The sequence below is a fragment of the Oncorhynchus mykiss genome, chromosome Y (assembly GCF_013265735.2).
Source record: "Oncorhynchus mykiss isolate Arlee chromosome Y, USDA_OmykA_1.1, whole genome shotgun sequence".
Classification (NCBI taxonomy): Eukaryota; Metazoa; Chordata; class Actinopteri; order Salmoniformes; family Salmonidae; genus Oncorhynchus; species Oncorhynchus mykiss.
Window position 1 is genome coordinate 18,296,327 of NC_048593.1, and position 23,780 is coordinate 18,320,106.

The following is a 23,780-nucleotide window of genomic DNA, read 5'->3' on the forward strand; positions in this document are numbered from 1 at the left end:
ATGAGGATGGATATAGGTCTGCAACAGTTTGGTTCTAGAGTATCTCCCCCAAGGGGGATGACCGCTGCCGCTTTCCAATCTTTACGAATCTCAGACGATACGAAAGAGAGTTAGGGGTTAATAATAGGTAATAGGTAATAGTAATAGGGGTTGCAACAATGGCGGTGGATAATTTTAGGAAGAGAGGTTCCAGATTGTCTAGCCCAGCTGATTTGTAGGGATCCAGATTTTGCAGCTCTTTCAGAACATCAGCTGTCTGGTTTGGGTGAAGGAGAAGCGGGGGGGGGGGGGGGGGGGGGGGCTTGGGCCAGTTGCTTCGGGGGGTGCAGAGCTATTGGCTGGGGTTGGGGTAGCCAGGTGAAAAGCATGGCCAGCCGTAGAGAAATGCTTATTGAAATTCTTGATTATCGGGTATTTATCAGTGGTGACAGTGTTTCCAAGTCTCAGTGCAGTGGGCAGCTGGGAGGAGGTATTCTTATTCTCCATGGACTTTACGGTGTCCCAAAACTTTTTGGAATTAGCGCTGCAGGATGCAACTTTCTGTTTGAAAAATCTTTGCTTTCCTAACTGACTGTGTGTATTGGTTCCTGACTTCCCTGAAAGGTTGCATTTCGCGGGAACTAATGACACAGGGTGTTTTTGTGCTGGTCAAGGGATGTCAAATCTGTAGTGAACCAAGGGCTATATCTGTTCTTAGTTCTACATTTTTTGAAAGGGGCTTGCTTATTTAAGATTGTGAGGAAAGCACTTTTAAAGAATAACCAGGCATCCTCTACTGATGGGATGAGGTCAATATCCTTCCAGGATAACCGGGCCAGGTTGATTAGAAAGGCCTGCTCGCAGAAGTGTTTTAGGGAGCGTTTGATAGTGATGAGGGTTGGCCGTTTGACCACGGAGGCAGGCAATGAGGCAGTGATCGCTGAGATCTTGGTTGAAAACAGCAGAGGTGTATTTAGAGGGCAAGTAGGTCAGGATGATATCTATGAGGGTGCCCATGTTTACGGATTTGGGGTTGTACCTAGTAGGTTCCTTGATAGTTTGTGTGAGATTGAGTGCATCTAGTTTAGATTGTAGTACGTCCGGGGTGTTAAGCATATCCCAATTTAGGTCACCTAGCAGTACGAACTCTGACGATAGATGGGGGGCACAGCTGGGAGCTGAGGGGGGTCTATAACAAGCGGAAATTGTGAAGGACTTATTTCTGGAGAGATGGATCTTTAAAAGTAGAAGCTCGAACTGTTTGGGCATCGACCTGGATAGTATGACAGAACTCTGCAGGCAATCTCTACAGTAGATTGCAATTCCGCCCCCTTTAGCAGTTCTGTCTTGATGGAAATGTTGTAATTGGGGATGGAAATATCAGACATTTTGGTGGCCTTCCTAGGCCAGGATTCAGGCACATCTAGGATATCAGGGTTTGCGGAGTGTGCTTAAGCAGTAAAGCAAATTTTGCGATACATGATGTTAACATGTATGAACCCAAGGCTTTTACGGTTGCAGAAGTCAACAAATGAGAGCGCCTGGGGACACACAGGGCCTGGGTTAACCTCTACATCACCAGAAGAACAGAGGAGGAGTAGGATGAGGGTATGGCTAAAGGCTAATGAACTGATCGTTTAGTGCTTTGGGAACATAGAATTAAAGGAGCAGATTTCTGGGCGTTGTAGGATAGATTCAGGGCATAGTGTACAGACAAGGATATGGTAGGGTCCTAGTACAGTGGGGGTAAATCTAGGGTTTGTGTGATGATGAGAGAGGTTGCATCTCTGGAGGCACCAGTTAAGCTAGGTGTGGTCTCCGCATGTGTGGGGGGTGGGACAAGGGGGCTATCTGAGGCATGTTGAGCAGGACTCGGGGCTCAGCAGTAAAATAAAACAATGAGAGCTACCCTAAACAACAGTATACAAGGTATATTGACATTAGAGAGAGGCATAAAGCAATCACAGGTGTTGATTGGGAGAGCTAAGACAACAACTGGTGAGACAACAACGGGTAAACAGCTAAAACAACAACAACAGGTACATGGCGATGAATGGGCAGAGATGGGCAGTTATCTACACACAGGGCCTGAGTTCAAGGCTGGGGGTGACAGAATTGGGTCCGTGGGTGGCTTTCTTTGGAATCCTTATATCTTACTCATTGTTAGAATTTTGGGAGTCCAAATGTCAGATGTTATGTACTATATTTATTGAATATTTGAATCCTATCATTTAAAGTGGCCAATTTCAGTGCAGTCAATTAGCTTAATTTCTCAGAGATCAAATACATTGCAACAAAATAATGTTGCTTGAATGCTAATCTTCTTCGTTTATAACTACAGAAACAATTTCAGAACAATCTGAGATTGGGGGCGTCATGGCTTGCTGAAAAGACATGGAACGACCCTCTCTCTGGTCTTAATGGCTTGTGAATCAGATGTCTCGCGTATGTGTCCATCTGCCACTTTTCTGCTATATGAGCTGGTTGGCTTATCCGCAGGTTTGTCTGGCTGGCTTCCTGCCTGGTTTCCTGGTTGGTGTTGGTTGGCTGTTGGTCTATCTGTCAGAGGGGCTGTTGTGTGTGGGTACCAGCTGGATGGTTGACAAACAGTCTTCCAATGGTAAGTGTTAGTGATTTGCACAGCAGCGTGTGTGTATGTCAGGATTAGGAAATCCTCCCCTGGATGGTTCAGTTTAAGATCCCAAACACATTCATATCCTAGCAATTAAATAACAAATAGCCCAAATAAAACACACACCTGTGGTCTTGGCTCTTGGTGTTTTTGTGACTTGGTTCATGTGGTTGGAAGACCTTCTGATCAGAGGTCACTGAGGGACCAAAGGTATTTATCTGAAAAGCTTTTAGAGAGACTAAATGGATATTCTGACAAGCTTGTCTTTCAGACACATTGTTCTCATTATACACTATGGTCATTAAACATTTCAAAGAGAAAGATGTATCACAGAAGAGTGGGCATGAAACAGAAAAGGAAGACAGAGCCATTACATCGTACAGGGAGGCTTTCAAAGTAGTGCTCTACAGGTTGCTTTTGTCTAGGTGGATACGTTGCTTTTTATATCTCTAGATATTGGAGTGCCTGAGCCAGCTAAGTGCCTCGCTTAGGGGCTCAACAGGAGCACTACACCTCACTAGGGATTTCAAACTGCAGCTGACCAACTTTCAGCCCTATATCATTCCCCCATAATGCTTTGTGAGAGGCCTGGATGTCTTTTCGGCCCGGCCGGCCCTCTCCCTTTTTCCTTCCACAGAGCTGTGTGTGGGGTGAACGGGTCTGAGGGATATATCTGTTTGCTCATCAACTACCATTCACACACACACACACACACACACACACACACACACACATCTCCCTCCCACCCTGAGGGGATGGAGTGTTTAGACAGAGTCATGGGGGAGACGTGTCCACTGGAGCGTGGCTAATTTCAGCAGACAGGGACAGAGGCAGCATTAGTGTTCCCTTGAGTCAGCTGTCCCGTCAATCTGGCCCTGGATCCCTAGTTCCATGCAGTCACAGCCACAACCCTGTCCCCTACCTGCTGTATGACAGTTCCTGGGGAGGACCTATGCCTGGGCACACATGTCATCATGTGAGACTGGCAATGATGAAATAATCTCCTATGTCTTCCTGTACAGTTGTCTTACAGAAATAATGTGCACTGTAGCACTGGGGGATGCTAAAAACGTTCATTTGGGGTATGGCATTTATTATGTCCTTGGTTTAAGGGATGGCACCCTTTGCAGGGCAGTGTCCCCATCACTGTTATTTGGCAATGGGGTCTCCTTAGACCAGATGGAGGAGTTTGTCACTCTGTATTAGTGGCCCTCTAAATCTAGAACACCCCACCCTGTTTTTTCCCCCCCAGGTTGTCTCCCATTCAAATACTGACCAGACCCAAGCCTATTCAGCTTCCTCTTTCAAAAGCCTGCATGGAGATTCAGGATAAGACTGCTGGCTAGCGTATATCTTTGCCTCCTTCTCTTGCAGCTGAGACATGAGGTTACTCCCCTGCACTCCACAGTTCTTTCATCCCACAACGTCAGCCTCTTCCGCCTTCTGGAGGATAGAAACCGAGCCCTAAAGCTTGAGGTGGCTACCCTTCGCCAGGAGAAACAGCAGTACAGAACACTGGTGAGTCTGGACTTTCTCCTCTCTCCTCCACACAACTAGCCCAGACAGCGCTCAATCACTAAAAGGTGTTTTGTTATGGGCCATCTATTCTCCAGAGTATAGCATATTACACCATATCTGTGTTTTTGATCAGTCTCCATCTATCCCGATTACCCTCAGTTTGGGCCTTCAAGGCAGTGATTTATCATACTCTTTACTGCATTTATTTTGATCACAATATTTGTGCTCAGAGTATGTCTAATGTATAGACTAGCGAGTTTATGTTTCGTTCCTTTATGGCAAGCTCTCATGCATAGCAGATGTTGTGCGGTTTGTCGTGCCACTGTGTATTGTGCAGTCAGGTTAGTGTGTAAGATATGGAGGTGAAGAGAAGAGAAGAGCAGAGGAGAACAGGGGAAGGGGAGGAAGTCCTCTGGGGCTCACCCTGGTCCCATGGGTGAAAGTGGAAAAGCCATTGCCCTGGCAACAGGCCCACTAGCACGATAGGGACAGATTGGTAAAGGGAAACTGACAGACCGTAATGGCTGCTTGCTGTTGCAAGCCTCACTTGTTCCAAATCAATTTCACCCAATGGAGATGTGAGGTGGAGAAGGCAGAGATGGGTACTTACTTGTACACACAATATTGGCTTGTCATTGGCCAACACGCTTAGGCCTAAATGCCGGAACATGCTTTCTGGCATCCATATGACTTGATGATCAGCTGTCACGTCTGTCCAGTATCTTAATGCTCTCATGGTAATTTAATGTGGTTCACTATTGTGTATGCACTGTATGCATATGTGTATGTGTTAGGCGTGTATGTGCATAACCTGTTAACACATCCACATTGTTGTGTGCATGTTTCATTTCGTAACTCCATGGTCCTTGTGCAGGAGTAATGCTTTCCTGTTCCAGCTGTGTGAAATGTAATGGATGATGAGTCACCAGAGGCTGGGTTGTTAGAGTGGGGATGTGTTAAAGTGACAGCGACTGGTTTTCTATGTGTTATGACATGCTGGATTGTATACAGGTAACTGCCAAAATAAAGGAAAAACTTAATAGGGAGTTGGGCCACCATGAACTGCCAGAACAGCTTCAATGTGCCTTGGCACATACACCCTTTAAATCCCCTATCCTGTTTTGAGACCCTTCTTTCCAATTGAGATTTACTGAGATTTATTCTTCTAGCCATGTTAGCCAAAATAATGGGCAACTGGGCGTTTTATACCTGACCCTAATATGTATGGATGCATATTCAAGAAAACGAACCGTATTATATAGAGCTATTATTGCATGGAACTCCGTTCCATCTCATATTGCTCAAATGAACAACAAACCTGGTTTCGAAAAACAGATGAAGCAACATCTCACGGCACAACGCCTCTTATTTGACCTATATAGTTTGTGTGTATGTATTAATATGTAGGCTACGTGTTCTGTCCTTGAGCTGTTCTTTTCTATTCATGTTCTGTATTATGTTTCATGGTTTGTGTGGACCCCAGGAAGAGTAGCTGCTGCTTTTGCAACAGCTAATGGGGATCCTAATAAAATACCAAATGACCCTAAGCATGATGGGATGTTAATTGCTGCTTTCAATATACTTTGTATCTCTCAAGTGTGTCTTTATTTTGGCAGTTGCATGTATATATTAATTCGATTTATATAGCAACTTTCTACCTAGTGAGGTAATCAAAGTTTTTTACATAGTAAGGGCTCACCTGATCCATTGTGGCACCCACTTGGGTGATGCACGGTAACCATTTCGTGCCAGAACGCTCACCACATATCAGCCAGCATGGTAGAGAGGCGAGGAGTTATATTTTCCACTTAGGAATCAGTTGCCAGATTAGGTATATTATATGTCAGTGGCTGGGTTGCCAGATTGGTAGTGTACTGTGACAGTGACTGGGATCTATGCCATTGTGGTGATTTGTTATGACGCAGACTGGGTTGCTAGATTGGGATTAAGTTATGACAGAGACTGGGTTAACAGTGTGGGGATGTGTTAATCATGGGCATTAATATGGATTCCAAAATCATGGGCATTAATATGGAGTTGGTCCTCCCTTTGCTGCTATAACAGCCTCCACTCTTCTGGGAAGGCTTTCCACTAGATGTTGGAACTTTACTGAGGGGACTTGCTTCCATTCAGCCGCAAGAGCATTAGTGAGGCCGGGCACTGATGTTGGGCGATTAGGCCTGGCTCGCAGTCGGCATTCCAATTCATTCCAAAGGTGCTTGATGGGGTTGAGGTCAGGGCTCTGTGCAGGCCAGTAAAGTTCTTCCACACAAGTCTCAACAAACCAATTCTTTATGGACCTTGCTTTGCGCATGGGGTGTTGTCATGCTGAAATAGGAAAGGGCCTTCCCCAAACTGTTGCCACAAATTTGGAAGCACATGATCATCTAGAATATCATTGTATACTGTACCATTAAGATTCCCTTCACTGGAACTAAGGGGCCTAGCCCAAACCATGAAAACAGCCCCAGACCATTATTCCTCATCCACCAAACTTTACAGTTGTGCTATGCATTGCGGCAGGTAGCATTCTCCTGGCATCCGCCAAACCCAGATTCATCCGTCAGACTGCCAGATGGTGAAGCGTGAGTCATCAGTCATGTTTCCACTGCTCCATAGTCTAATGGTGGTAAGCTTTACACAACTCCAGTCGACGCTTGGCATTGCGCATGGCTCCCGAGAAACAGTTATTGTGCAGACGTTGCTTCCAGAGGCAGTTTGGAACTCGGTAGTTAGTGATTTTTTACACGCTTTAGCACTCGGTGGTCCCATTCTGTGAGACCTCCCACTTCGCGGTTGAGCTGTTGTTGCTCCTAGATGTTTCCACTTCATAATAACTGAACTTACAGTTGACCGGGTAGCTCTAGCAGGGCAGAAATTTGACAAACATACTTGTTGGAAAGGTGACATCCTATGACGGTGCCCCTTTGAAAGTCACTGAGCTCTTCAGTAATGCCAATCTACTGCCAATGTTTGCCTATGGAAATTGCAAAGCTGTGTGCTCGATTTTATACACCTGTCAGAAACGGGTGTGGCTGAAATAGTTGAATCCACTAATTTGAAGGGTTGTCCACATACTTTTGTGTATCTCGTGACAGAGAGGGCTGCTGAAGCCCTGTTGCTTGTTGCCTGGCGACCCTCTGTGTTGGACAGGGCATAGCAGGAGTGGACCCTTGGTGAGAAATGACCTTCTGTGTGTCTTTAAGGAGGGCTCCCGCTAAAAGGCGACAGCCATCTTTCCGGACACCATCCCCATGGCAACACCTCCACTGTGCGAGCCCCGGGCACAGCCCCTGCAATGATAGTCCTCATGATAAGAACAATGTGGACGCTCACTGGAACAACGGCGAATTAACAATAAAGGCTAATGACAGTGTAGTGTCAGGGTCATAATTTGCATCACTAATGTGTGTTATTCAAATGCATGAAGACAAAATCACAGGGTTAACATATCCCATTCAAATTCAGTACATTGCAATCTTATTAGATCCCATTAAACTCACCCCCAGGAAGTTCATATAGTTTTGACGAAGGGTTCCTAAAGAGATTTTCGTCACAGTCTGCTTTGGCTGAGGTCTCCATCCTCTCTAATTGAATTTGACCCAGGCAGAGCAGACCTCTTTTAGCTGTTTCTCTCTATCTCTCAGGCAGCCTCCATAAATCCATTATCCTCTCCAGGAGACCGCTAAAAGTACAGCCCCGTTTTCATAGAGGGAGGAAATGTACAGGGCCGACATGATTCCTCTATTCCACAATGAGAGACACAGTAGCAGTATGGTGACAGAAAGGAACAGAAAGTTACCCATAAAATGTTGGGTTAATTAAGCAATAGATTGTCGCCCCCCCCCCCCCCCCCCTCCTTTGCACAATCTGTCTGGATCCTACTTTACCCCCCACCACTTTATTTACCAAGCCCCACCACTCCTCTAACAAGTCCCATGCATTCTGGGTGTAGCCCAAGGATTTATATATACGCTAGATGACTAATATGGTGCGCTGTGTTGAAGCCACCTTGCCTCCATCTCGGCACTCCCCCACCATTTACATTTTTGGGGGGGAAGCTATATAAATGCATTTATACATGTCTAGGTTTGTTTTAGCACATTTATTCTATTACAGACACGTTAATGTATACTTTTAAATTATATTATGTGAGCTAAACATATATATATATATATATATACAATTTTTAAAAAATACATGATTGACATGAAAGTCAGTCAATCTGGAACATTTCAAGAACTTTGAAAGATTCTTCAAGTGCAGTTGCAAAAACCATAAATCGCTATGATGAAACCGGCTCTCATGAGGACCGCCACAGGAAACGAAGACCCAGAGTTACCTCTGCTGCAGAGGATAAATTCATTAGAGTTACCAGCAGTGTTGGAAAAAGTACTCAACTTGAGTAAAAGTAAAGATACCATAATAGAAAATGACTCAAGTGAAAGTCACCCAGTTAAATACTACTTGAGTAAAAGACTAAAAGTATTTGGTTTTCAATATACTTAAGTATAAAAAGTAAATGGAATTGCTAAAATGTACTTACTATCAAAAGTAAAAAGAACATTTTTCAAGTTCCTTATATTTAACAAACCAGACGGCACAAATTTCTAGTTTTTTTTATTGATGGCGCATTTGTGTTTACTAATGTTCTCTTGATAAATGTGTGAATTGGAAAATTGAGTAAAAAGTACATTATTTTCTTTAGGAATATAGTGAAGTAAAAGTTGCCAAAAATGTAAAGTACAGATACCCCAAAAAACTACTTAAGTAGTACTTTAAAGTATTTTTACTTAATAAGTACTTTACACCACTGTAGCCCAAATAAATATAAATAAATAAATAAATAAAAATAAAATAATAAAAATAATAAATGCTTCACAGAGTTAAAGTAACATATACATCTCAGCATCAACTGTTCAGAGGAGACTGCGTGAATCAGGCCTTCATGGTCGAATTGCTGCAAAGAAACCACTACTAAAGGACACCAATAAGAAGAAGAGACTTACTTGGGCCAAGAAACATGAGCAATGGACATTAGACCGGTGTAAATCTGTCCTTTGGTCTGATGAGTCCAAATTTGACATTTTTGGCTCCAACCGCTGTGTCTTTGGGAGACGCAGAGTAGATGAATGGATGATCTCCGCATGTGTGGTTCCCACCGTGAAGCATGGTGGAGGAGGTGCGATGGTGTGGAGGTGCGTTGGCGGTGACACGGTCTGTGATTTATTTAGAATTCAAGGCACACTTAACCAGCATGGCTACCACAGCATTCCGCAGCGATACACCATCCCACACCATGGTTTGCACTTAGTGGGACTATAATTTGTTTTTCAACTGGACAATGACCCAACAGGCTATGTAAGGTCTATTTGACCAAGAAGGAGAGTGATGGAGTGCTGCATCAGATGACCTGGCCTCCACAATCACCTGACCTCAACCCAGTTGAGATGGTTTGGGATGAGTATGACCACAGAATCAAGGAAAAGCAGCCAACAAGTGCTCAGCATATGTTGGAAAAGCAATCTAGGTGAAGCTCGTTGAGAGAATGCCAAGAGTGTGCAAAGCTCTCATCAAGGCAAAGGGTGGTTACTTTGAAGAATCTCAAATATAAACTATATTTTGATTTGTTTGACACTTTTTTGGTTACTACATGATTCCAAATGTGTTATTTCCTTGTTTTGATGTCTTCACTATTATTCTACAATTTGGAACATAGTAAAAATAAAGAAAAACCCTTGAATGAGTAGGAGGTGTGTCCAAACTTGACTGGAACTGTATGTCCTTGAATAATTTAATTGAAATACTGTAGAATTCCAAGGGCGCCAGCTGTGCCACCCTAGACTCTGGGTTCGCGCCCAGGCTCTGTCGCAACCGGCCGCGACCGGGAGGTCCGTGGGGTAACGCACAATTGGCCTGGCTTTGTCCGGGTTAGGGAGGGCTTGGCCGGTAGGGATATCCTTGTCTCATCGCGCACCTGTGGCGGGCCGGACACAGTGCACGCTAACCAAGGTTGCCAGGTGCACGGTGTTTCCTCCGACACATTGGTGCTGCTGGCTTCCGGGTTGGATGCGCGCTGTGTTAAGAAGCAGTGCGGCTTGGTTGGGTTGTGTATCGTAGGACGCATGACTTTCAACCTTCGTCTCTCCCGAGCCCGTACAGGAGTTGTAGCGATGAGACGAGATAGTAGCTACTAAAACAATTGGATACCATGAAATTGGGGAGAAAAAGGGGTAAAATTCACAAATAAATAAATAATAAATAAATAGTGTAGAATTCCATTTATTCCTATGGAAGACTGCTCCTACTGGGGAGTGCCAATATGACTGACCAGTGACTTCAAAGTATCTCAATGGCCAATACATTGCATCAGCAATCCAGCATTTATATTCATCATTGATGTAGCCAGCCAGGGCACTGAGTTCAGCTGGGCAGCAAGGTTTGTGTCGGCATTAATCAAAGCAGACTTGATCCAGATCTGAACAGACTGAGCCAACCCATAATCAAATTGGAGGCAGAGCAGAGAGCTCATTGCTGGCACATAGGCTAAGTAATTGAAAGGTCAGTTTAAATATATAACTACCTACCAACTAGGGCTGGGAATTGCCAGGGACCTCAAGATATGATATTGTCACGATACTTTGGTGGCAATACGATATGTATTGCGATTCGATGTTCCAAACATATTGCTCACCATACAGTGCCTTCAGCAAATATTCATACCCCTTGTATTATTCCACATTTTGTGTTACACCCTGAATTCAAAATGTATTACATAGAGCTTTCCATGCCTGGCTTGTGCAACATTTGCGCATTTTTCTTTTCATAATTCTTCAAGCTTTCCTATGCAAACATTTTCAGGTCTTGCCTTAGATTTTCAAGTAGATTTAAGCAAAACTGTAACTCGGCCACTCAGGAACATTCACTGTTTTCTTTGTAAGCATCTCCAGTGTAGATTTGGCGTTGTGTTTTAGGCTATTGTCCTGCTGAAAGGTGAATTCATCTCCCAGTGTCTGGTGGAAAACAGACTGAACCAGGTTTTCCTGAGGGGGAATGGGCTTTGTCGTGCCCTCTTCACGACTGTTTTGGTGTGTTTGGACCAATCTAGTTTGTTGTTGATGTGGACACCAAGGAATTTGAAGCTCTCAACCTGCTCCACTACAGCCCCGTCGATGAGAATACTCATGGGGAGGATGAGCTGACCAATCAATGGTCTAGACGAGGATGAGCTGGCCAATGAGCGGTCTCCTCACATTCATATTTTTATGAACGATATATGCCCACACCATTCTGTTGTTGGGGTATGCCCACACCATTCCAACACAGAAAAGTTGCTTTTTAACATACTTAATTATACTGTATTTGCAAGGAAAGCTATTTCACTCATATTGTAAGTAAATGATAGAAATCTGGAAACACTAGACAGTTTATGTAATTTTAGGCTGTAACAGCACTGATTAGGGCAATATGATATACAGTTATGAGGTGTGTGCGCTAGGGTTGAATGGTGAGAACCCGGTTACCGAGATTTACCAGGATTTACCAACCAAAACCACTTCCCTTTTCCCGGGATAAATAACAGCAAGAAACCAGAAATTATAATACATTATTTATATGAACAGCATGGCGTGAAATGGAACTATTACATTATATGCGATGTCGAAATCTGGCTTCTCTACGGCCTCTGCATGAATCATCAACGCTCAGGGTGGGGACAGACAGCCCATCTCAGTATGGATCACAGTTTGTATTTGTATTTATTATAGATCCCCATTAGATGCTGCCAAAGCAGCAGCTACTCTTCCTGGGGTCCAGCGAAATTTTTGTATTTTCAGCAGTTTTGTACAATTTTAAAACATTACAATACATTAACAGATTTCACAACACACTGTGTGCCCTCAGGCCCCTACTCCACCACTACCACATATCTACAGTACTAAATCCATGTGGATGTATAGTGCGTGTGTTATTGTGTGTGTGTGCATGCATGTCTGTGCCAATGTTTCTGTTGCTTCACAGTCCCCCGCTGTTCCATAAGGTGTTTTTGTTATTTGTTTTATTTTATCAATGTAGTCATGGCTCTATGTAGTCATGTGTGCCTCCCACAGTCTGTTCTGGACTTGAGGATTGTGAAGAGACCACTTGTAGCATGTCTGTGCATTCAACATGTCAAAACATCTCATAAATACAAGTAGGGATGAAGTCAATCTCTCCTCCACTTTGAGCCAGAACCTTCCAGAAGGACAAGCATCTTTGCAACAACGCAGGTCCTACAGGCCCTAGTTTGGTCTCACCTTGACTAATGTTCAGTCATGTGGTCAGGTGCCACAAAAATTGCAATTGGCTCAGAACAGGGCAGCACGGCTGGCCCTTGGATGTACACAGAAAGCTAATATTAATAATATGCATGTCAATGTGTTGTTAAGAAGGCAGAGCATTGCTTTATTATAGACAGACTTCTTCCCATCTTAGCTACTACTGCATCGATATGTCTTGACCATGACAGTTTACAATCTAGGGTTACTCTAAGCAGTTTATACATCTCAACTTGCTCAATTTCCACATTATTTATTACAAGATTTTGTTGAGGTTTATGGTTTAGTTAGTTTATGGTGTTTTGTTCTAAATACAATGCTTTTAGTTTTAGAAATATTTAGGGATAACTTATTCCTTGCCACCCATTCTGAAACTAACTTCAGCTCTTTTTTGAGTGTTGCAGTCATTTCAGTCTCTGTGGTAGCTGACGTGTATAGTGTTGAGTCATCCGCATACATAGAGACTCTGGCTTTACTCAAAGTCAGTGGCATGTCGTTTGTAAAAATTGAAAAAAGCAAGGGGCCTAAACAGCTACCATGGGGAATTCCTGATTCTAACTGGATTATGTTTGAGAGGCTTCCATTAAAGAACACCCTCTGTGTTCTGTTACACAAGTAACTCTTTATCCACATTATAGCAGGGGTTGTAAAGCCTAACACATAAGTTTTTCCAGCAGCAGACTATGATTGATAATGTCAAAAGCTGCACTGAAGTCTAACAAGACAGCATCAATTTCTCTCAGCCAATCATCAGTCATTTGTGTAAGTGCTCTGCTTGTTGAGTGTCCTTCCCTATAAAAGTGCTGAAATTCTGTTGTCAATTTTACTGTCAAATAGCATTGTATCTGGTCAAACACAATTTTTTCCAGAAGTTTACTAAGGGTTGGTAACAGGCTGATTTGTCGGCTATTTGAGATAGTGAAGGGGGCTTTGCTATTCCTGGGTAGCGGAATGACTTTAGCTTACCTCCAGGCCTGAATTGATCACACAAATCATCCAGAAAGTATACTTCTCTGTTGATATCACGTACATTATCAAGCATTTCACACATATAATCCACAGTTCCCAATGCATGGAGACCTATCATCTCATCATGGTAACTTTTTTTGTGTGACAGGTAGGCCTGCATTTGTTGCAGGATAGTCTATGCTACAGTAATTTAAAGACCGAAAGAAGGTCTAATTTACCCATCTCCAACTGGCTTTCGGGGGTCACCTTATTTTGTAAAGATTATTATATTTAAATGGCAGCTGCAGTTTTAAAACAGCCTATCACTCGAATATCATTGCATTAAATCAGTACTCGAGTGATCACTCTTTCGTAGTCTTTCTCTCGCTCCATCTCCATGAACTCCATTCAAATTACATCCCTCGATCCTGACTAGTCTCCTAGTCCCTGCCGCTGAAAAACTTCCCACAGCATGATGCTGCCACCACTATGCTTCATCGTAGGTATGGTGCCAGGTTTCCTCCAGACGTGACACTTGGCATTCAGGCTAAAGAGTTCAATCTTGGTTTCAACAGACCAGAGAATCTTGTTTCTCATGGTCTGAGAGTCCTTTAGGTGCCTTTTGGCAAACTCCAAGCGAGCTGATGTGCTTTTTACTGAGGAATGGCTTCCGTCTGGCCATTCTACCGTAAAGGCCTTATTGGTGGAGTGCTGCAGAGATGGTTGTCCTTCTGGATGGTTCTCCCATCTCCATAGAGGAACTCTGGAGCCCTTCAGAGTGACCATCTTGTTCTTGGTCAACTCCCTGACCAAGGCTCTTCTTCCCCGATTGCTCAGTTTGGCCAGGTGGCCAGCTCTAGGAAGAGTCTTGGTGGTTCCAAACTTATTCCATTTAAGAATGATGGAGGTCACTGTGTTCTTGGGGACCTTCAGTTCTGCAGAAATGTTTTGGTATTCTTCTCCAGATCTGTCCCTCGACACAATCCTGTCTCGGCGCTCTACGGACAATTTCTTTGACCTAATGGTTCGGTTTTTGCTCTGACATGCATGTCAACTCTGGGACCTTATATAGACAAGTGTGTGCCTTTTCAAATCATGTCCAATCAATTGAATTTACCACAGGTGGACTCCAATCAAGTTGTAGAAACATCTCAAGTATGATCAATGGAAACAGGATGCACCACCATAGGATGCAATACTTCTGAAAACTAAGGTATTTCTGTTTTTAAAAAAATATATATATATACATTTTCAAACATTCCAAAAACATGTTTTCGCTTTGTCATTATGAGGCATTGTGTGTGGATTGATGAGTAAAAACAATATTTTGTCAATTTTAGAGTAAGGCTGTAATGTAACAAAATGTGGAAAAGGGGAAGGGGTCTGAATACTTTCCGAATGCATTACTATATACATAGGTATGTGGACACCCCTTCAAATTAGTGGATTCAGCCATGTGTGTGTTGCTGTGTGTCTATGGTGTCTACCATGTTCTTGTAACCCATCACATCTGGCTTGCTATCCACTCTCCATCCATGTGTAACTGTAAAGTATGTAACGTCTTTTTGCCATAAGCTGATATGTGATGTTAAATGGATGTACATAACATAATAGACACTTTCTATACAGAAGTATGTGGACACCCCTTCAAATAGTGGATTTGGCTATTTCAGCCACACCAGTTCCTGACAGGAGTATAAAGTCGAGCACACAGCCATGCAATCTTCATAGACAAGCATTGGCAGTAGAATGGCCTAACTGAAGAGCTCAGTGACTTTCAACATGGTATAGGATGCCACCTTTTCAAAAAGTCAGTTTGTCAAATTTCTTCCCAGTCAACTGTAAGTACTGTTATTGTGATGTGAAAACGTCTAGAAGCACCAACGTCTCAGCCGTGAAGTGGTATGCCACACCACACAAGCTCACAGAATGGGACCGCCAAATGCTGACGCACGTAGCTTATACAATTTGCCTGTTCTCGGTTGTGACAGTCACTGCCCAGTTCCTAACTGCCTCTGGAATCAACACCAGCACAATAACTGTTCGTCGGGAGCTTCATTAAATGAGTTTTCATGGCGGAGCAGCCGCACACAAGCCTAACTTCAACATGCGCAATGCCATGCATCGGCTGGAGTGGTGTAAAGCTTGCAGCCATTGGACTCTGGAGCAGTGGAAATGCGTTCTCTGGAGTAATGAATCACGCTTCACCATCTGGCAGTCCGACAGACAAATCTGAATTTGATGGATGCCAGGAGAACACTACCTGCCCCAATGCATAGTGCCAACTGTAAAGTTTGGTGAAGGAGGAATAAAGGTCTGGGGCTGTTTTTCATGGTTCAGCCTAGGCCCCTTATTTCCAGTGAAGGGAAATCTTAACTTTACAGCATACAATGATATTCTGGAAAATTATGTGCTTCCAACTTTGTGGCAACAGTTTGGGGAAGATGGCCCTTTCCTGTTTCAGCATGACAATTGCCCCGTGCACAAGTGAGGTCCATACAGAGATGATTTGTCGAGATCGGTGTGGAAGAACTTCCTGGAACAGACTGGCCGGAACAGAGCCCTGACCTCAACCCCATCCAACAACTTCGGGATGAATTGGATTGGCGACTGCGAGCCAGGCCTAATCGTCCAACATCAGTGCAGACTTCCCTAATGCTTTTGTGGCTGAATGGAAGCAAGCCCCCACAGCAGTGTTCCAACATCTTGTTGAAAGCCTTCTCAGAAGAGTGGAGGCTGTTATAGCAGCAAAGGGGGAACCAACTCCATATTAATGCCCATGATTTTGGAATGAGATGTTCGAGGAGCAGGTGTCTAGGTCATGTAGTGTACTTTATTTCTGTTTTTAGTCATTTAAGTACAGACTGAAAAAAAAATTCCTCACAAATTATTTTAAAAAATAATAATACTGCGGCCCATAAAAACAATATGCAGAAAAAACCCTGCACACACACACATATTTGTGGCCAAAAATGCTTGATTTGGCCATTTTTCCTGGCAATATACAATGGAAAATGTTGTTCAAAATTCAAAAGGCACTCGCGTATTTGAGCTCTGACAAAGTCCTTGAGGCTGATACGTAAATCTTAGTAAAGAACAGTGATACTAGCAAGAGCAGTGTGCAGGTTTCTCTTTTCTCTCATGTTGTCCAATTTGTTGTGAAAATGTGCTGAAGAGGGAAACATTTGTTGACTTGTGGTTTGATTGAACCATATTATGCGGTAAATGTGCAGTTATCAGTTGAAATTGCGAGCCCTCATTTTGTACTGTGTGTTTTATGTGATGAAATTGTGATGATTTGACTGTTTTATGCGGAAAAAGTGCAGTGATTGGTCAAATTTGATTTTGAAAAAAATTGCGAGCCCTCATTTTGTACTGTGTGTTTTATGTGATGAAATTGTGATGATTTGACTGTTTTATGCGGAAAAAGTGCAGTGATTGGTCAAATTTGATTTTGAAAAAAAGAATTGGTGGCAGCGAATCACAGAATCCTGGAGGGACTGAACAGGTTCCGCCCATTCTGACTGAGAACTACAGTAGGCTATGTGTCTACAGTCAAACAGGTTCCACCCATTCTGCCCCTCCTGCTGCAGTCACAGGCAGCATACACTTTTAGCATGCTAGCAATTAGCATTGAGTGTTTGCTTGCTTGTGTGTGTGACAGAGAGCAGTATCAATAAAGCCCTGCCCAATTAGCCCCACCCCATCGACTATGCCTGCTCCACAGCTGCATGAAGGGGAGCTGCCGAGCGGAGGAAGGGATCGGAGGAGGGGTCTATCCAGCCTCAGACCAACCCCTCAGCAAACATCTCCAGCATTCAGTCAGTCAGGCAGCCAGCCCACTGGAAGCCCAGCCCCCGGCAGGCAGGGCAGCTTCCCCCTATATGGACAGCTCCCGGAACACTGCTGCTACTGCTGCTGGTAGGAGATGAATACAGCACCGGGGATTCTGTAGCTAGCTGCACAACCAGAGAGCGTGAGAGAAAGAGAAGGAAGAGAGAGAGACAGAGTGAGAGTCAGGAGGCAGAGAGAGAGAGAGACAGGAGGCAGAGAGAGAGAGACAGGGGGGAAGAGAGAGTCGGGCGGAATGAGAGAGAGGGAGGAAGGGAGGGAGAGACGCAGGCCCAGGAGCTGCTGCTGCTGATGCAGCCGCCTGACATTTAGCCTCCCAAGATAAGAGGAAGGAACACTAGCAGCATCTCAGTCACAATGCTACAGTGCTAGCTAGCCAGCAGATACGGTAAATACTGCTCCATCATCACCACTCTGCTTCCACTAACTACTGCATAGTCTCTCGCTCTCTCTCACTCGCTCTCTTCCTCCCTTTATCCCTCCCTCTATCCCTTGGGTGTCGTGCCTGTGTTCTGAGCATGTGTGTGGTTGTATGTCTGTGGCTGGCTGAGCGAAGTCTCTCCCATTTACTGTGCCGGAGGAGCGCTGAGAGATGGAGGGGTGCAATAGCACATTGTGACTACTGGGACACAGTAGGGATGCTGGGCGCTCCTGCATTGTCACGCTCTTCTTCATTGTACACTGCCACCTGTTTTTCATAGCTGTGTGTGGTCTGTGTGGTCATTAGGCCTGTCATGTCAGCTCCCAGACTCAAAATGTAAATCTTCTATAATACCTGTCTCTATACTATCGAAACAATGTACAATGTAATTGTGTGTGCGTGTGTGTTGTGTATTTTCCTTATTTTGGATGTTGGTTGTGTAACCTGAACCTCTCCCTTTGCCTGGCCATGGGGTTGCCATGGAGACAATGGGAGTCTCCTCAGCAGAAATGCTATTTGATCCCAATACTGTGTTGTACCATAGATTTACACAATGTATATTTCGCTTCTACAACATAAAGACTGACTGCTTTACATTTTTTGGGGGACAGGATGGAGGCTTTTGGGAATATTGCCTTTCTCCACTTACTACATCATAACTGCATTGATTCTGGTCTCGACTACAGCTCTCTTCTCATAGGTGGAGGCAGGTTCTAGAAACAAAGCTGAAAGTAAATAATTTGCTCTAGTCACAATTATATTGACAAAGGATGTATATGAAAGTGTGTGTGTCTTTTTGCGTGGGTGTGTGAAAGGGACCAACGGAAGATGAGTGTAGATGTGAGGGAGGGTATATAACCTAAATTCTCAGTCTGCAGTATTTCGACAGGCATGATTCTCTTTCTCTCTCTCTCTCTCTCTCTCGTTCTGTTGGTGTGAATCCTCAAACAACAGCAGCAGCAATGACATTATTGGCTCGTGGGCACCCACCACCTCTTCTTCCTCATTCTGTTCTTCATCCCTCTATTTTCTGCGCAGACTGGTAGCCACTGCCAGCTGAGCTCATCCGGATGCCAGGGGGTGAGGGGGGAAAGAGGAGGGATGAAGGGAGAGGGGGGGACTAAACTTCTATTTTGAATCCCCAGCTGGATGATTTACCCCCCTCTTCTTTTGAGATTAATTGAGGAATAGTCTGCCAGCAAAAAGACAGCCTTGACTAATCTCAATGTTCCTGAGGACACACAGCCAGGGAGAGGGCTCGGAATAGTCACACGCATGCTTGGGCATACACACACACTTACATCCATGTGCTGACACCCACAAGCACATATGCACAAGCATGCATGCACTTACATTTGCCAACACACAGACACACACTGAATCCCATCCATGATGCATTTGCTGGTCAGCACAGCATGTAGATTAATTTTTGTGTGCACACAGACACGTGTGGAGTACAGTACAGTGTGTAAGAGAGGCGTAAGCACAAGAAAACATCCTGTCTCTTCCCACTAATCCTGTAGTATCTGTATCAGTGTTTGCAGGTGAGTCAGACCAGATGACTCAATGTTCCCATGCAGACTGCGTATCTTTGATAGATTAATTTACTCATTTAATTATTCCTGCCTGTTTGAATAACAGATTAAATAAGGAGCATTTGCTTACACTGCTTTTCTGCTTGCTCACACTTATAATACTCAAAAGAACATCTGATACTCTGGGATCTGAAAACACTGGCAGTGTAATGGTGCAAATTAGGTTTGTGGAAGCTTAGTACTTTTACCTCCGATATTCTACCTGTAAAAAAGGGTATCTATAGCAACCCCATGGTCTCCTTTCCCCACCTCCTCACAAATGTGAGGATGACTGCTCGCAAGCGCACCATGAACATTAGTGTCATTAAGCCAGTTGGCTTAAGGGAGTGTGTAGCATTTCAGACCTATGTGCGTAGTAGTAGTAGTAGTACCACAGGCATTGGGCAGTTGCATTTTATAGTAGAATGCTACAGTAGCTTCTTAGTCTAGGCTTTGTTGTAGTTTATTTGGTCATTTGTAGTCTTTTGGTCATGTTGGTCATCGTGTTTTCCACAGGTACATAGAATAGCCCCCCCCCCCCCCAACCCCCTCAATGTTTTGCCGAAGGAGCTCTACTTTGGTGGACTCTGGTACATTCTAATTAGGGCTGTATCCGAGAAAAAAAAAATATCTTAAATCGACCGAGAGTCGTCTGTTCTTTTGACCAATCGGTTGGTCGGTATGTTAAAACGTGTATTTTTCCACATATAGACACATCCTAAACTCAGCAAAAAACCGAAACGTCCCTTTTTCAGGACCCTGTCTTTCAAAGATAATTCATAAAATTCCAAATAACTTCACAGATCTTCATTGTAAAGAGTTTAAACACTGTTTCCCATGCTTGTTCAATGAACCCTAAACAATTAATGAACATGCATTTGTGGAACGGTCGTTAAAACTTCTTCGGGATCGGTGTCCATTCCACGGGACGGTTGAACTAACGTAGGCTAATGCGATTAGGTTGTAAGTAACAGAACATTTCCCAGGACATAGACATATCTGATATTGACAGAAAGCTTAAAGTCTTGTTAATCTAACTGCACTGTCCAATTTACAGTAGCTTTTACAGTGAAAGAATACCATCATATTATTTGAGGAGAGTGCACAATTTTGAACATGAAAAGTTATTAATTAACTTAACAAATTAGGCACATTTGGGCAGTCTTGATACAAAAATTTTAACAGAAATGCAATGCTTCATTGGATCAGTCTAATACTTTGCACATACACTGCTGCCATCTAGTGGCCAAAATCTAAATAGCACCTGAGCTGGAATAATAAACTGTGGCCTTTCTCTTGAATTTCAGAGATGATAGTACAAAAAAAATACAAAAGATCGGTTGTTATTTTCTTTGTAGTATCTCTTACCAGATCTATTGTGTTATATTCTCCTACATTCCTTTCACATTTCCACAAACTTCAAAGTGTTTCCTTTAACCTCTAGCGTCGAGCAATCCCGTATCCAGGAGCGTAATCATAGCCTCAAGCTCATTACCATAACGCAACGTTTCCTATTCATGAAAATCGCAAATTAAATTAAATAAATACATTGCTTAGTCTTTTGTTAACAACACTGTCATCTCAGATTTTCAAAATATGCTTTAACCAAAGCTACACAAGCATTTGTGTAAGAGTATTGATAGCCTAGCATAGCATTAAGCCTAGCATTCAGCAGGCAACATTTTCACAAAAACAAGAAAAGCATTCAAATAAAATAATTTACCTTTGAAGAACTTCGGATGTTTTCAATGACGAGACTCTGAGTTAGATAGCAAATGTTAATTTTTTCCAAAAAGATTATTTGTGTAAGAAAAATAGCTCCGTTTTGTTCATGACGTTTGGCTAAGAAAAAAAAACGAAAATGCAGTCACTTACAACGCCAAACTTTTTTCCAAATTAGCTCCATAATATCGACAGAAACATGGCAAACGTTGTTTAGAATCAATCCTCAAGGTGTTTTTCACATATCTATTCGATAATCTATCAGTGGTGGCAGCTGGCTTCTCATCAGAAGAAAACTGAAAAATACTGCAGCTGGAGATTACGCAATAATTGCGACGGAGGACACCAAGCGACCACCTGGTAAATGTAGTCTCTTATGGTCAATCTTCCAATGATATGCCTACAAATTCCGCACAATGGTGCAGACACATTGGGGAAAACGTGGAAAAGGTAAGCTGACTTCTAGCTCTTCCACAGCCATATAAGGAGTCATCGCCATGAGGCGGTTTAAAAAAATGCGGCACTTCCTGATTGTAATTTTATCTGGTTTTTTTCTGTAACATCAGTTCTGTGGCACTCACAGACAATATCTTTGCAGTTTTTGAAACGTCAGAGTGTTTTCTTTCCAAAGCTGTCAATTATATGCATAGTCGAGCATCTTTTCATGACAAAATATCTTATTTAAAACGGGAACGTTTTTCATCCAAAAATTAAAAGAGCGCCCCCTATATCGAAGAAGTTAAATGGTACCAAGAATATGCATATCCTTGCTTCATGGCCTGAGCTACAGGCAGTTAGATTTGGGTATGTCATTTTATGCGAAAATTGAAAAAAAGGAGCGGCTCCTTAGACACTAACAGCTTACAGACGGTAGGCAATTAAGGTCACAGTTATGAAAACTTAGGACACTAACGAGACCCTTCTACTGACAAAAGAAAGATGCCCAGGGTCCCTGCTCATCTGCGTAAATGTGTCTTAGGCATGCTGCAAGGAGGCATGAGGACTGCAGATGTGGCCAGGGCAATCATTTGCAATGACTGTACTGTGAGATGCCTAAGACAGCGCTACAGGGAGACAGGACGGACAGCTGATCGTCCTCGCAGTGGCAGACCACGTGTAACAACACCTGCGGGACAGGTGCAGGATGGCAACAACAACTGGCCGAGTTACACCAGGAACCCACAATCCCTCCATCAGTGCTCAGACTGTCCGCAAAAGGCTGGACTGAGGGCTTGTAGGCCTGTTGTAAGGCAGGTCCTCACCAGACATCACTGGCAACAATGTCAACTAAGGTTACAAACCCACCGTCGCTGGACCAGACAGGACTGGCAAAAAGTGCTCTTCACTGACGAGACGCGGTTTTGTCTCACCAGGGGTGATGGTCGGATTTGCGTTTATCGTCAAAGGAATGAGCATTACACAGAGGCCTGTACTCTGGAGCGGGATCTATTTGGAGGTGCAGGGCCCGTCATGGTCTGGGGCAGTGTGTCACAGCATCATCGGACTGAGCTTGTTGTCATTGCAGGCAATCTCAACGTTGTGAGTTTACAGGGAAGAAATCCTCCTCTCTCATGTATTCCAAGATGGCGTAGCAGTAAAACTTGTTTTTGTCCCGTGTAAATATTCAGTTTATTGTATACATTTCAATATATTTATTTTATATCTATTTTGTCCATATTCGGATTAAATATACCTTACGGCAACCCTCCTCATCCAATGTGGAACGGATTTGCAATTTTTTAGACCTTATAACTGTAACCTCCATCAGGAGCTAGCCAGCTAATTAGCCACTAGCTATTTTGTCATTGTTAGCCACCGCTAGTGGTATTTACTTTTAGCTCAGACACCAGCCGCTTTAGCCCGGATAGCCCGGATAATACCTGCCAGTCTGCACAGTGCGATATCAGCCCTAAGCATATCAAACTGCTTTTTTCCCCACTACATCACTGGATTCCTGCCACAAGCTCTGGAGCATTACACCGGATCATCACAGCTAGCTAGCAGCTACCGAGTGGCTATTGTGGCTAACGCCTTGTCCAGAAGCAAGCACCAATTAGCCTCGAGCTAGGCCCATCTCCCGGCTAGTAAACGAAGTACACCAATTACAATACCTCTCTTGCCAATTGGCCTGGACCCTTTGTCGACACGGAGCCCCGCCGATCCATCACGACTGGTCTGCTGGTCGGCTGACGTAATTCGGCCGATGTGCTCTCAACCGGCCTCTGGGTCGTGGATGTCGGTGAAGTCCCATCTGCTAGCCCCGGCCCGCTAGCTTTTCTGAACACTGTGTCTCCTGCTCGCCTAGCATAGTAACGACTACCGAACGGCTCCCTGTTTCATCTATTGCTGCTCATTGGACCCTATGATCACTCGGCTACACAGCTGATGCCTGCTGGACTGTTCATTAACACGTTACTTCATTTTGTCCATCTGTCGGCCCCAGCTTTGAACTCAGTATGTAACTAACTGACCCTCTCTGCCCATTCATCACCATCTACCCTTTGTTGTTGTCTTAGCTGTTTACCCATTGTCTCACCCGTTGTTGTCTTAGATCTCCCAATCAACACCTGTTATTACGTTATGCCTCTCTCTAAGGTCAATATGCCTTGTATACTGTTGTTTAGGGTAGCTCTCATTGTTTTATTTTACTGCGGAGCCCCTAGTCCCGCTCAACATGCCTCAGCCCCATTGTCCCACCCCCCCACACATGCATAGACCGCACCTAGCTTAACTGGCGCCTCCAGAGATGCAACCTCTCTCATCATCACTCCATGCCTAGGTTTACCTCCATTGTACTCGCACCCTACCTTATCCTTGTC

At 43.8% G+C, this 23,780-nt stretch overlaps 1 protein-coding gene across 4 annotated transcripts in view; it reads left to right on the forward strand.

Moving 5' to 3' along the window:
* Positions 1-23,780, forward strand: part of LOC110509741 (RIMS-binding protein 2) — a 92,203-nt gene that overhangs the window by 7,589 nt on the left and 60,834 nt on the right. For all 4 annotated transcript variants that reach the window (XM_036967637.1, XM_036967636.1, XM_036967638.1 and 1 more), the window contains exon 3: positions 3,986-4,129. In XM_036967637.1, coding sequence (XP_036823532.1) covers positions 3,986-4,129 — 144 coding nt within the window. The remainder of the gene's footprint in view (positions 1-3,985; positions 4,130-23,780) is intronic.